The 15,110-nt window shown below is 36.8% G+C and overlaps 1 protein-coding gene across 1 annotated transcript in view; it reads left to right on the top strand.

The window, feature by feature from the left end:
• Positions 1 to 15,110, top strand: part of ZNF804B (zinc finger protein 804B) — a 516,087-nt gene that overhangs the window by 395,041 nt on the left and 105,936 nt on the right. The window contains exon 2 of the mRNA XM_044245978.1: positions 10,707 to 10,850. Within this exon, the coding sequence (XP_044101913.1) occupies positions 10,707 to 10,850 (144 nt within the window). The remainder of the gene's footprint in view (positions 1 to 10,706; positions 10,851 to 15,110) is intronic.

The raw sequence follows: 15,110 nt of genomic DNA on the forward strand, positions 1-15,110 counted from the left end.
TAAGAAATATTGAATTTTTAAAAATGGTTTGTAATTGAGCAGGTGTCACTTGCAACTTTCTAGAAAACTTAGTTACCTGACATTTTTCATCGATTTCTCTTATATTGGAAAATGAAATGTCAGACACTATTAATTGCATTTTTACAATAAGTACTTACAGCAGGAGTAATGGCTAAATGAAGGTACTTTCTGTCTAATGCACAATGGATGTATTCATTTAAATGTATTCAATTTAGATGAATGCAATATGTCTATATTCATTACAGTTATACATATCTGTGGGCTGAATGGATGGGGTGGTAATTACTACCTTTATAAATGGGACAGTATTGTCAGTCTGGAGGAAGAAAATTCCTTTCCTTATCATATTTTACACACCCACACAATAGATACGTCCGAGAATCTTTCCTTCAAATGTAGAAATTTTGCCCTTGAATTTCTAGAGGATCTAATGATTGTAGGTTAGGCTTTTCTGGGAGGGTGGAAAGGGCTGCTCTTTGTTGCTTGGAAAATGACAGAGGCGAACTGAGGGTCTCAAGATCTCTCCCTACCAAGAAGCTCATGTTTGCCATTTGGCCTTCCTCAAACTCAGGAATATGCATAACATAACATGGATTTGAATATTCTCACACCATCCATTATTTGTCTTTGAGTTCAGTGAAGGTAGGACTATTAAATTGTGACTTAGTTGTTTTTGTTTTTGTTTTTTTTTCCTAAATAAGGGACTATTTTTTCATGAGCAGTTTAGGTTTACAGAAAATTGGGCAGGAAGCCCAGAGAATTCCCATGTAACCTCAACTCTTAAACCTCATCTCCCTTGTTATTGACACTTTGCATGTGTGTGGTGGGTTAGTGTGTTCCAGCTGCTGAACTGATATTGATATGCTGTTATTGGCCAAAGTCTATAGTTTGTACTGGGGTTCACTCTTGAGTTGTATAGTTATGTGGGTTTTGAGACACCATGCCTATCTCAGGCGTTCCAATTCTCTCCCCGTTAGCACTATAAATAAAGAGGCAAAAAGTGAGAAAGAAATCTAATGTATTTATTCTTTCGCTCGCTATATTTAGTCACTCATGTTTTCACTAATGGGTGTTAGCAGGCCAAGAACTGCTATTTAATGGATTCGACCACTTCCCTGACCCTGGATTAATTTACATATCTTTTCATGCATCCTTTTTCTTTCCAACCCTGGTGTAGTGTTTGGTTTTATTGATGAGGGCTGGAATGTTCTCCACTAGAGATTGGTGGTCCTTGAACCTTGATGAGCTCGTATTACACTGGACCCAGCAAGGTTCATCAGTTTTTGTGCATTTTGCTGTTTCATTGGTGGTTAAAAACCTCCACGAACCAATTCATGACCTTTAAAACATGTGCATTGTAGCATTTCTACCCGATCAATAAGCAATCTGAAAATTATACCTGCCCCTTTTTGCCTCCATGGCAGACAAGCACACGTAAGCAATGAAGCAAAAGCTACTGTTATGATTATCTCAGGGTGCATCTGGAACTGCCTTATTCTCTTTCTAAATTGTTTTTCTGGTGGAAGAACTGTATACTAATTTATGCTGAGGAAGATATTGGTGGTGGTGTAGAATGCTGATGAACAGTGGTTCTAGTGGAAATACATGTGTTTTTCAAAAATAGTCTCTGTTCAAATGCAGCCAATTAGGAAGCTTTTCCAAAATAAGCAGTCATACAAGCAAACTTTAAGTATTTAATTATTACTTCATGAGCAGAAACGCAATCATCACTCTGCCATCTTGTCAGTAAGTCAGAAATCTGTCATTTCTGTCCAAATTAGAAATGATGCCTCATTGTCTCCAAACCATGCTACCCAGAGGCAAGCTCATATATTTAAGGTGGTTGTATTTAGGGGCGCCTGGGTGGCTCAGTGGGTTAAGCCACTGCCTTCGGCTCAGGTCATGATCTCAGGGTCCTGGGATCGAGTCCCACATTGGGCTCTCTGCTCAGTGGGGAGCCTGCTTCCCTCTCTCTCTCTGCCTGCCTCTCTGCCTACTTGTAATCTCTGTCTGTCAAATAAATAAATAAAATCTTTAAAAAAAAAAGGTGGTTGTATTTATTTTCTAATCTGAGCACCTTCAATGAATTGTTAAAAAGAGGGGGGAAGCTCTCTTTCCAATCTAGGAAGTGGCTGGCATCACACCTCCCTGGGCATTGATGGAAAGGTATAACTTTGGTCATGTTCTATTTCAAGTCTGGGAAACCAACACTTGATTCTTAATGAGCTGTAATGAGGAGAGTGGATGATGGCAAAATGGGAGAGTACTAAAAGTCAAGAATCTGTAGCTCTTTTTGTGAATCTGTCTGCAGGGCTCCCCTTCCTTGTTTAGGGTAGTTCTTTAAGAAGCTCCTTAGACCTCAGTATCTACATTTTTAAAAAAAATTCCAAAATCTTTAAGTTTCATGTGTTTAGGTTCATACTTATCTGCTTATTCTACTATGTTCTCAACAGTTTAATTCATGGTAGACGTACATTGCTTGGGCAGGCCACGCTATCTATTATGTAGTGGGAATAGCATTCTCTGCTTCTTAATTCATTCGTTTTACTTATTCAACAAGTATTTATTGAGTTTTTCAATGTAACAAGTACCATGGTAGAGGCTATATAATGCAAAGACCATTCTTTCTAGAAAAGAAGCCAGTCATGTCTCTAGGAAAATCAATATTAGTGATATTAATATTAACTGAGCACATATGAGGATCTCTTGACAGTGTGTGGTATTCCAAAAAAGTCCAAAAGTTAAGCAATTATCATGAGGTAAAGACATCTGAAAATCCTAATTATGTCAACCAAATTTGCATTTATGAGCAGGGATTGACTGGGCTTTCACATGAGATGGTGGGGTGAGAATGAGAAGCACTCCTCTCACTTGCTCAAATTTCCATCAGAAAATCAAAGTTGCTTTGAAGACTCATGGGAGAATAGTACTATTTTCTAAACAATTTTTTGGTGTCACATACGTATAGTAATGCACAGATGCACACATATACTCACACATGCGCACACAGAGTCTCTGGACATCAAGTTCCTACTTTTACCATGCACTGTACTATTTCCATAAAAATAAACTCATTTTATACTCACAACAATCCTGCAAGCCACTCATTATTCCTCTTAATTTATATTGGACTAACTGAAACTGCTAGAAGAGAGAGGCTGAGATTCAAGCTAATCAGTCTCCAAGGAATAATTTTTCCCTATCACAAAAATAAAATAAGTAAGTGAATGAAGCCCTCTAAAGTGAGTTTTCCATTACCCAGTCTATGGCAGAGATTCGGGAAGACAATGGGGACCAAAAAGACTTTTCTGGCTTCACTGCCACTTAATCAGGGGTGGGAAAGCATTCTCTTTGAAGCAGGATTTTATTTGGGACACTATAATAGAACAGGTTGGGGAATATTAGAATTCGTAAAGCAATCTCTTACACACAACAGTGAAAGGTCAAATGTGAGTTTTCATACAAAGAATATGAATTCAATCCTCAAAGCTCTGAGCTGGTATTACCATCAAGGAGATATGAAGAACAGCAATTGATTTTTTTTTTCTCTTCCTTTTTAATAATCAGGACACATATTCACAACCACTCGAAACAAGACGACCACCTTGTATTTTCCTAGTGCCTATCTCTCAGCTTCAAGAGCTTAATAGATTTTTTAAATTGTAATTGCTCCCCTTACTCTCTCTGGGAACTAGGGCCTCTGCATCATCCCAAATCTACAAAAAGTTAACAGTGGCAGCTTGAAATTTTGTGGCATCTGGATGAAGGCTAAGTAATTGGGGCAGCCTTTAGCGTGGTGATTAATAGCTCTGAAGTCAGGCAAATCTGATTCTTAATCCGGTTTCTGCCTTTCAATGTTGAGCGAGTTTCTAGACAAGCTTGTGCCTTGCCTTTCATATCTTTGTATGGAATAATAATAGGTAATACTTCATAAGGTTATTGTGAAGATTAAGGGAGTTAACAAGTGTGAAGTGCTTAGCAGATTTCTGGTTTACAGTGAAAGCTCAGTGGGTGTTACTGTGTAATCATCATTACAATAATAAAATAATTTGGGAGCAGAACACCCATATTTCTAATTAAATGCCTTACTCTAGGCAGCATTCTTGCCACATTAAAGACATGCCTGTTATTTGCATGAATGTAAAATTCTTGGTGTAAGAAAGTACATTTTTCTCTCCCTGCACCCAAAATATTAATTATTAAAAATAACTAATTGCTACAAAATTCTTACTGAACTGAAACATAAAATGCCCACTGGCAATACCTAATGTCTTAAAGATGACTCTTGTTAAGATAACTGTCATATTCAATTTATAATTCATTTTCAAACTTTTAATGAATCATTGAGAATAGTTAACATGAAGCTTTCTTTCACTTTATAAATGCTATTTTTTTCTATTAAATAAGCTTCTAAAACCCCCTCTTTTAGAGAAAGTATGAGAAAAGAAGTTTGAATAACTAGCAAGTCAATGATAGAATTGTATGTTAAGTCTTGTGTGTCAAGTGTATTATCGTGAATTTTATTCATTTTTTCATTTTTTGAAATTTATTGAGACTGAGAATAGGTAGGTATTTTTACTTCTTTCATATTTATTCTGTGTCTCTCTATATGTAAAGATTGTGTAATTATTTCAGGGAGCGAATGTCATCTTAAGTTGCCTTCCAAGTTATTTGAGCAGTGCCAAGTGTCCTGTCATTTAAGGAAAAGGCAAGGTATTCTGAGTGCTGACAATGTATCTAATGCTAAGTGATAAAGAGAAAAAAAAAAAAACCACCTCGACTTTTTTCTCTAATTCTTAACCAGTCAAACTAGGTAATGCTCCGTAGCAGTTTGTGATTATCACTGTATTGCACTTTATAGTTGTTTAGCATTTTACATGCAGTTGTCCCCTCTTAGACTGTTAATTTCTGAGGTCAAGACCCTTTAAGAAATTGACATTTAGAAGAGTTTCTCTTTTTGTTTTAAATAACAAACCTTCATTTATTTATTTAGTGAGTTAATTTTTTATTAACATATGATGTATTATATGCTTCAGGGGTACAGGTCTGTGAATCATCAGGCTTACAGAATTCACAGCACTCACCATAGCACATACCCTCCCCAGTGTCCATCACCCAGTCACTCTATCCCTCCTCATCATCCCCCAGCAAACCTCAGTTTGTTTCCTGAGATTAAGAGTCTCTTATGGTTTGGCTCCCTCCAGATCCTATCTTATTTCATTTTCTCCCTCCCTTCCCCCCATGACCCCCCACCCTCCGTCTCAAATTCCTCATATCAGAGAGATCACATGATAATTGTCTTTCTCTGATTGATTTATTTCACTCTAGTGAAATACCCTCTAGTTCCATCCACATTGCAAATGGCAAGATTTTGCTTAGTATGCCATTGTGTGTGTGTGTGTGTGTATCGCATCCTCTTTATCCATTCATCGGTTAATGGACATCTAGGCTCTTTTCCATAGTTTGGCTATTGTGGACATTGCTGCTATAAACATTGGGGTGCACAAGTCCCTTCGGATCACTACATACGTATCTTTAGGGTAAATACCTAGTAGTGCAATTGCTGAGTCGTAGGGTAGCTCTATTTTCAACTTTCTGAGGAACCTCCATACTGTTGTTCAGAATGGCTGCCCCAGGTTGCATTCCTACCAACAGTGTAGGAGGGTCACTTTCTCTGTGTCCTCAGCAACATCTGTCATTTCCTGACTGGTTAATTTTAGCCATTCATTGTGGTTTTGATTTGTATTTCCCTGATGCCGAGTGATGTTGAGCACTTTTTCTTGTGTCTGTTGGCCATTTGGATGTCTTCTTTTCAGAAATGTCTGTTCATGTTCTCTACCCATTTCTTGATTAGATTATTTGTCCTTTGGGTGTTGAGATTGATAAATTCTTTATAGATTTTGGATACTAGCCCTTTATTTGATACATCATTTGCAAATACCTTTTTCCATTCTGCCGGTTATCTCTTGGTTTTGTTGACTGTTTCCTTTGCTGTGCAAAAGCTTTTTATTTTTTATTAAGTTTTTAGTTTTAATTCCAGTATAGTTAACATTCAATGTTGTATTAGTTTCAGGTGTACAATATAGTGATTCAACAATTCTATATGTTACTTAGTGTTCATCATGATAAGTGTACTCTTAATCCCCTTCACCTCTTTTACCCATCCCTCCTCCACCTCCCCTTTGGTAACTATCAGTTTGTACTTGAGTCTGTTTCTTGGTTTGTCAATCTCTCTCTCTCTCTCTTTTTTAATTTGTTCACTTGTTTTTTTTTCTTAAATTCCACATATGAGTGAAATAATATGGGATTTGTTTTTCTTTGACTGACTTATTTTGCTTAACATTATACTCTCTAGCTCCATTCCATGTTGTTGCAAATGGCAAGATTTCATTTTTTAGGGCCAAGTAATATTCCATCGTATATATGTACCACTTCTTCTTTATCCATTCATTTGCCAATGGACACCTGGGCTGCTTCCATATTTTGGCTATTGTAGATAATGCTGCAATAATCATAGGGGTGCATATATCCTTTTGAATTAGTACTTCCATATTTTGGGGATAAACACCAAGTTGTGTGAATTACTAGATTGTAAGGTAGTTCTATTTTTAGCAGTTCTTGAATGTATCAGTACTTAATGGTTAGTTGGATGAGTATATGGTTAGATGGATGGTTGAAGCAGCATGACACAGTGGAAAGTATACCCTGCTTTACCATTGCTTGATTTGATAGAACTCACAAAATTACTAAACATAAATTGCCTCTTCTAAATGGTAGACTTAGACTATATGATACCATCCTTACTAGTCTACTAGACTGAGCCCTTACCTTCCAGCCTTCTGGTACATACAGACCAACTCAGCTCCAACTTCACACTTGAGAACAGGCCCACCTCACACTGGGTGACATTCTGGCCCACTGGGTCATGGTTCATTTAATGAAAGTCAACTATAGCTCCAACCTCAGTTTTCAATTTTGCCAAAGATGCTTAAGGAAGCTTTTTTTTTTTTTTTTTCTTTCCTCTTTGATTCCTCTTAGCCCTACCCAACTTGTAGCTTATATTCTCCTGTGCCCGAGATCTCTCTTCTCAGGTCTCAGCTACCCCATTTCTGACCCCCAGTCACCTGCTATTAAATTTATGCTTTTAACTTCTGGATTTGATAGACACACTGGATTGTGAATTCTGTATGTATGTTTTGCTAATGGCGTTTATATCCCATGTGTGTATTCCTCCTCTCTTAATAAGGGGACTAGAATATATCCTGGGGAATATCATTAATCCCTTAGAAGGAAGGAAAATGGAAATAGCAGCACCATTTCCTGGCAAGAAAAATGAAGTAAGAAATGGGGTATGTAATTTAGTCTGATGACTGTAAAATGTGAACATTCATGGGAGATGGCAAAGAAGTTGGTAGAGCTCTGTTATAATTACAAAATTTTATACTGAAATTCATTTAATGTCATAATTAAAGGGTGTTTTAGAGATAAATGCTGTTTAAATGAAGATACCAAGAGTAACTGAAGGAGCCTCACCCCTGGTCAGTGAGCTGTTGTTATAAATCCTCTACATAATCTGTAGTAATATGAAAGTATATTTTTAGACACACTGAATTCTTTATTGCCACCCCACCTCCAGTTAATGAAGCTGAGGCACTTTTGAACCTTGAGGCACAGGTGCTCAATGTCCAAGGCACGTGGTCGCTTTTCTAAGGCTGTTATTCTAGTGTTATAATAAAGGAAGAAAAACTATGGGTTAAGACGAGTAGTCCCGAGTTCCAATCCAGTCTTTGAAATTGCACACAATATGTAAAGGACATGTTAAAAAAATGCCTAGTGAGCAAGATGGGAAGAGAACTAATATTTTCCCCCGATTGTAAGCTTGTAGTTCCAAAGCTTTTGCTCTATCTTGATGTTGTACTTCTGCCTCAACTCTTAAGTGACGACATTGACAAGCCATTATTTCAATTATTTGAGCAACTGTGTTTTTGTCCTTATATTGAAGCCCACATTCTCATTACTGATTATATCCTGTCAGTAGTTTTTTATTCCACCATCAGCCAATAATATTACCAAATTCCTGCTTTAATTCTCTTAGATAGGCAATGTAGATGTTTGGTATAGTTTTGTTGTTTGCTAATGGTACTCATGTCCTTTCTGCCTTGATGCCATGTGTGTTAGCATTTTTCTTTCTTTTTTTTTTTTTAAGATTTTATTTATTTATTTGACAGAGAGAGATCACAAGTAGGCAGAGAGGCAGGCAGAGAGAGAGGAGGAAGCAGGCTCCCTGCTGAGCAGAGAGCCCGATGTGGGACTCGATCCCAGGACCCTGAGATCATGACCCGAGCTGAAGGCAGCAGCTTAACCCACTGAGCCACCCAGGTGCCCCGTGTTAGCATCTTATATTTGGGCTTGAATCATCATGTTCCCCTGTCCAAATTAATTGCTGCATCATTTCACCCAGCCCTGTGATAATCTGCCCCTCTTCCCTGTGCTTGCTTTCTTATCTGGTCTGCAGTGGCCCTGACATTTAAGTTTATGGCCTGATTTCTTTCTGTAGAGGGTTAGTCATTTTAGAGAAACAGAGTTAAAATCTATCCTTTATTTTGTCCATTCATTTTTTATGCATATTTACTTAATATTCTCTATGTGCCAGTCATTCTTATATTTAGATATGGGGATAATGGAGAACTTGCAGAATGATGGGAGACAGGAACATGTGAGCTACTGTTAACCATTAATTTTTGTAATACGTATTTGTAATATATATAGGTAACTCTGTGCTCGACAGTATTTTGACGTTGTGGACACAAAAATGGATAAAACAATTCCTGCCCTCAGAGGATCTATAGACATGAAAACAGATGAGTTAATATCATGAAACATGTCTAGTGATAGAAGTAGAGGAGATAATATGGGAGCATGGATTGATACAATATGACAGTGATGAGGTAGGAGGGAGTTTGTATAGTGCATCAGGAGGACTGACCTTAAGGCAGATGGTAAAGCACAGCTATTTCTTAACAAGGGAGCTAGGCATAGGTTATTTGAGTTCAAATTCCCTCTCCTATTAACTCAGTGACCACAACTGTGTGATTCTAAGTGCTGATTAGTAGATCTGTAAATTGTAAATTAAAAAAGAACTCTTTTTAAAGAACTTACAAGTTTTTTAAAGAAAGAACTTATTTTATAAGTTTCATGTGAGGAATAAATGAATAATAAATGAAATAATTTATAATAAATGAATAAATGAAATAATAAATGAAACAGTTCATCACATACTTAATACCTGACACATAGTTTATGCTTAGTAGTTCATCACTATTATTCTATAAGCAATGAGAGAATTCAAGAGGATTATATTATTATTTATTTTTTAATTGAAGTATAACTGATACCCAATGTTAGGTTAGTTTCAGTTGTACAACATAGCGATTCAACATCTCTATATATGTGCTCACCACAAGTATAGCTGCTATCTGCCACCATACAATGCTATTATAATACCTGTGATTATATTCTCTCCTGCTCAGGAGGAGTTTAAGCAGAGGAATGATGTGGCCAAAACTCTCTTTGAGATAGAGCATAGTCATAATTGTAAGGATAATAGTTTTGAAAAATATGTGGCAAACCCATTGGCAGCACTTAGCATGAACTGAAGCTTATAGAAGAAGCTTATCCTGGAGTTAGAGTCCACAGATAAATAAGAACCTAGCTGTAGTGTGAATGAGGGTCACCCATGGAGACTGTATGGAGTAAATAGATCAGTTGGCTGAAGACAGCATTGTGCAGAATACAGAAATATGTGGGGTATTATTAGAAGAAGAAATGTTTATGAATGGTCATAGATGTGTTTGGTAACAAGCAAAAAGCTTAAGGAAGCTTCGTCCTCCTGGTAAAATCATGGGAAAGCGTTCCAGAGGGAACAAAGAGCTGGTGTTGGCAAAGGAGTAAGAGCTCACTAATTTAACTAGGGGGAATAGACTTTGTATGCTGAGAATAGCAAGTCCCAACACTGAAAATTTCAGTGAGGCTAAAATACATGAAGCACTAGAGGAAGGATATAAAATAATGTACTCAATGTCACTACTAAATATTACAGTAAAGAGAGCTCATAGTAATAGGTGCTCCAAGGATATAGTGGCAGCCTGTGTTTGAGATTGGTCATTGGACTGGCAGAGGAAATGGTGGTGGGTCAGCAGAACCACAACCTGAAAATGGAAGAGAATGATCAGACTGCAGTTGTGGGGGTTTTTGTCTTTTTTTTTAAGATTTATTTATTTATTTGAGAGAGAGGTGAGGAGAGTGTACAAGTATGCAAGTTGGGAGAGTGGCAGAAGGAGAGAATTTTCAAGCACACTGTCCCTAAATGGGGAGCCCAAACGTGGGGCTCGATCCCATGACTCATGAGATCATGACCTGAGCCCAAAACAGCAGTCGCATAAGCGACTGAGCCATGCAGATGCCCCAGTGTTCTGCTTCTTTGAGAGAATTCATTATGTGTTTGTTGATAAGTTAGGAATAAGGCTGAACTGAAAGTTATTTCCAGAGTGCCATGAATTTCCAAACACTGATGAGCCTCACCGTATTCTTTTAGTCACAGAAAAATTGAATAACAACTTGATGAATATGAGATCTGGTTATGCTATTAGAGAGAAATATAACCAACCTGTTTGCCTTCTTTAAAGGATTTTCCAGAAAAGGAGAAGTCTACAGCAAAAGCCTTGGAAGATGTAAAGGCAAACTTTTACTGTGAATTATGTGACAAGCAGTATCACAAGCACCAGGAGTTTGACAATCATATTAATTCTTACGATCACGCTCATAAGCAGGTAAGCCAAAGTGGGGGGAAATCCTTCCCATTCCTAGATTTCTACCTGCAGAATAGAATGTACGTATTTTACTTATTTATTGTCTTATTTACTGTCTTCTAAGATACAGAGGTGAAACTATTTATTTATTTATTTATTATTTTTCTTGAAAGGTTGTTTTCTGTTTAAAGGTTAGGTGAAATATTTTTTCCTAGAACTATCATAAACCTGTAGGTGAATTTAAAGATGATCTAAAAGTAGACTGATACTTATTTGAGAATTATACATATGGGGAAAACTGAACCCCGTAAAAAGAGTGTCCTATTTAAAACCAACTTAGTAGTCAGTGGCATAACCAGAACACTGAGCAGAATCGATTACAGGACTCTTTCAAAACTTCTGAAGTTTAGGGAATCCTAGGACTGTGGAAAAAGTAATTAAGAATACCCTTCTAAGAGAGTCAAAATTGTTACTTTACAGATGAACCACTGCAAATGAACAAATGAACAAAATTTCAGAGAGGCTAAGTTGAGAGGTAATTCAGATAGCAATGCTTCATTCCTTCCTCTAAAGAGATCATATATATACATAATCAGTTTAGATATTTTATACATGGCTGCTAATATTCTCTATTTCCAACTCTCCATGAAAGAGGAGGCTGTTAATCTTATCCTGTTAGATTTTTAACCTTGTTGCATGAGGTGTGGAGATATTGGCCACTTATAAATTGGGAGTGTTAAATACACCTAAGACAGAAGTCCCACCTGGTCAGAGGATTATTGCTAACAGCTATGAGGAGGTGCACACTCCTGATGCTGAACGGACCTAATATCTTGGAATGTGTGGGTAAGTCTTGTATAATCTAGACCTAAAATATTTATTCAGAGTAAACAACAATAAATATTTTGACTAACATTGCCAGTATTTATGACTGCATCCAAAATATTTGGCCTTGAGAGATGCAAGAAATCGGTTTCTATCTTTAAAGACATAGCGTGTACCTATAACTGGTCATATTTCACAGACAAGAGGAAGGACATGGGATAAACTGTTTTAGGACTGTGGTTCCTAACTCTTACTGTGGATCGTAATCACTTTGGAACTTAATAACACAGATGCCCAGACTCTCATTTGGGAATTGTAATTCAATAGTTCTGTGGGGGCCCAAGGACTTGCATTTTAAAATCATACAACATGGAATTTTCCAAGGATATTTAAAACTGAAGTATGAGGCTATGATCCAACTCCAACTCCGATCTCTTTTCTGCCCCCACCCTGCACCCCCCCCACCACCATGTATTATTTTGAAGTAAATTCTAGATGTCATGTTATTTTGCCTAAACTTGTTTCAAGATGGACAATGGCGCTTACACAACATATCTGCTATCAGACCTAAAAAGTAACAGTAGTATCTTCATATCAGTTGGTGATTGTGTTTCTTTAGTTGTCTCATAAATTATTTTTAAATTTGGGTTTCTTAAAATCAGGCTCCAAAAACATCCACACTTTTGGTTGACATGTCTTTAAGTTTCTTTTAATATATGTTTAAACTATAGGTTTTCTAGTCCCTCTTTACATTTGACCTCTTGCAATTTATCTGCTGAAAAAACTGGGTTTTGCTGAATGTAAGCCAGTGTTGTCTTTTTTCATTTTCTCTGTCTTCTGTATTTCTTTTAAACTGATTGTTACACAGAGAGATCTGAACAAATTCCAGTTCATATTTTTTTCCTTGGCAAAAATATATCACAAGGCATTTTGTATCCTTCCATAAAGAGGCATATGATGTCTAGTTGTCTCTATTTTTAGGACTGTAAGTTTGGGAAATGGGTTTAGATGCTACCAGTGTGATCCACCCATCAAGTACATCACTTACATTTTTCCACTAATGGTTTCTGTAGTCATAGATGATCATTTGTTTAAATCCCTTACTTCATTTGGAGTTGTAAAATGATGATTCTAATTCTATCATCTTCTTGTCATCTATTAGATAAACTATATTTATAAAGAGAAATCCCTATAATTCCCTATAAGAATCACTCCCAGAGGATTTTATGTAGGTGGTCTTAGGCCGCATAAATACAAATTCTCCGTATATGTAGATATAGCATATAAATAACCAGAGAAGGTTCTCATGGGATAGCTACAGTTGATCTGTACATAAACATGCTTAAGTCTTTGGGATGGGATGGGATGGGATGGCATCCTTCATGTGGAAACACAAGACTTGAAGGCAAGGAAATAGAAGAGCACAGGGCATCTTTTCAAACTGCCGAAAGTATTTGGACTATGAAGGGGATAAATTCTCCACATCTGACCGATGTGCCATAGCCTCCCTTATACTCTGAAATTCTGCCTGATCACTTTCCCTTTTTATTAATTTCTTCGGTCTTATTTCCATTGGTTTTCCAACATGTTGAAAAAACCACCTTCCTCAATTCTTTTATTTTATCTGTGCCTGCCTGCTTGCTTGCTTGCTTGCTTGCTTTTTCTGTAGGTTTACCAGCATTTTAATATTCCTTGGTATGTTCCTTCACCAAACAGTGATTGAGTTTCATATGTGTGCTATTGTGCTACTTGTGAAAAATGGGCCAATTTGGTCTCTGACTTCCGGGAGCCTGCATTCTAACTGGGGAGACAGACCTGTCAACCCATCTTTAAAATACATTGATTTAAGTGTTCTAGAAATTACATACCTAAGATACCAAGAAAACCTACAAAACTGATTTAAGAAAGAAGAGAAGAGAAGTGAGCTGGAATTTTTAAAGAATGAATAGAAATCAACCACAGTCAAGGATGGTAGGGCCTCTCTGATAGAAAACCTCTATCAGGACATATGGCATTTATAAAGCATGACCCGAGCACAGAGAAACTGCCAAAGATTCACTATGACCACTAAAGTCACCGTCATTATCATGAGGAGCTCTTTAAAAATCTTTGAAACTGTATTTCATTTCTCTCATTCTTCTTTTGCAATAGATCTTGCTCTCATTCTTCATTTTGCAATCTCTTTTCACCATTCATGATTAATCTCACTGTTGAATCTGCTAGGACCTTTGAACTGGACTCCCCACCTCCAGTATTTTCCCTCCTCCAAACCAGGCTATCCACTTAATGGCTGAATTAATCTTCCTAAACTACCACATTCAATGTGTGATGATTGACTTTTTCAAAAGTCTGAGCTACTTAGTCTGTCAATTCAAAACGTCCATAGTCTGGCTCTTCCTTCCATTTCCAGATTTATTCCTGCAACTCCAGAATTTCCCTACAGTTTCTCAAAAGATGCCTTATGCTTTCCCACCTGCTCATCTTGGCTCATAATCTTCCCACTGCCTGGGATGCCCTCCCATTTCGTGGCTGTATTTCAACATATGCTCCTGCGTATTTAATGAATAGACTGACAATTTATATCTGGATATTCAAAGAGCTGAAGTCTCATGGTAAGCGGATTTAACAGCATTTTCCAAATTCTCTTTGATCAAAATCTATTAACATTGTGCAGAATTTTGTCCAAGCTGCCCACTTTGGAAAACAATGGAATAATTAAATTTGTGGTAGACCTTAGAAGACTGCTTTCTTCGGTAATGTTGAAACACTTTTATCTGAAGATTTCTTTTAGCCCAAAATTTTGACAATAACTTGAATTTTAAATGAAGCTGAGTTTACAATTTCCCTTTTAAATGAAACTGAATTTTATGTACAGAAAAAGGAAGTATGCACTAAAGTAAAACATGCAAGTCTCTCTCTTTTTTTTTTTTTTTAATTCCAAAGCTAAATATGTCTATTTGCTTCTTGCTTCAGTAAGGGCTCCTCTTGATTGTGAGGATGATTATAATGATAGTGGTGAGGATTTGGCTGAGAGTATTTTTTGGCCTGAGTAATATGAATAGCTTCTATAATTTTATTTTCCATGTGGATTCAGACAAAATATCTGGCCTCTTCTGTTGAACTTCCAACAAGAAGGTCTTTTGGGTATACTCTGAAGTGAATCTAAATTCACATGAAATTAATTCTGTCATTCATTAATAGAACAGCAGAGAGCTGGAAACAGGGGAATCTGAATTCTTATAATTATTTAGGATCTTTCAGTTTAGTAAGTGATTTCTAAAGCTTTTATATTGTCTTATATCTAAATAGCGGTATCATGTGTTATTTTATTATAAATATTATTATTATTCAGAGCTATATTGTAAGTCTAGAGAAGTAAGTCAATACATAATTTTAAAGAATAAAGTAAAATAGTCTGAGATTCGTAGCTTTTCATTAATTCCATTGGGCATCTTA

This window comes from Neovison vison, chromosome 4, assembly GCF_020171115.1.
Source record: "Neovison vison isolate M4711 chromosome 4, ASM_NN_V1, whole genome shotgun sequence".
Lineage (NCBI taxonomy): Eukaryota > Metazoa > Chordata > Mammalia > Carnivora > Mustelidae > Neogale > Neogale vison.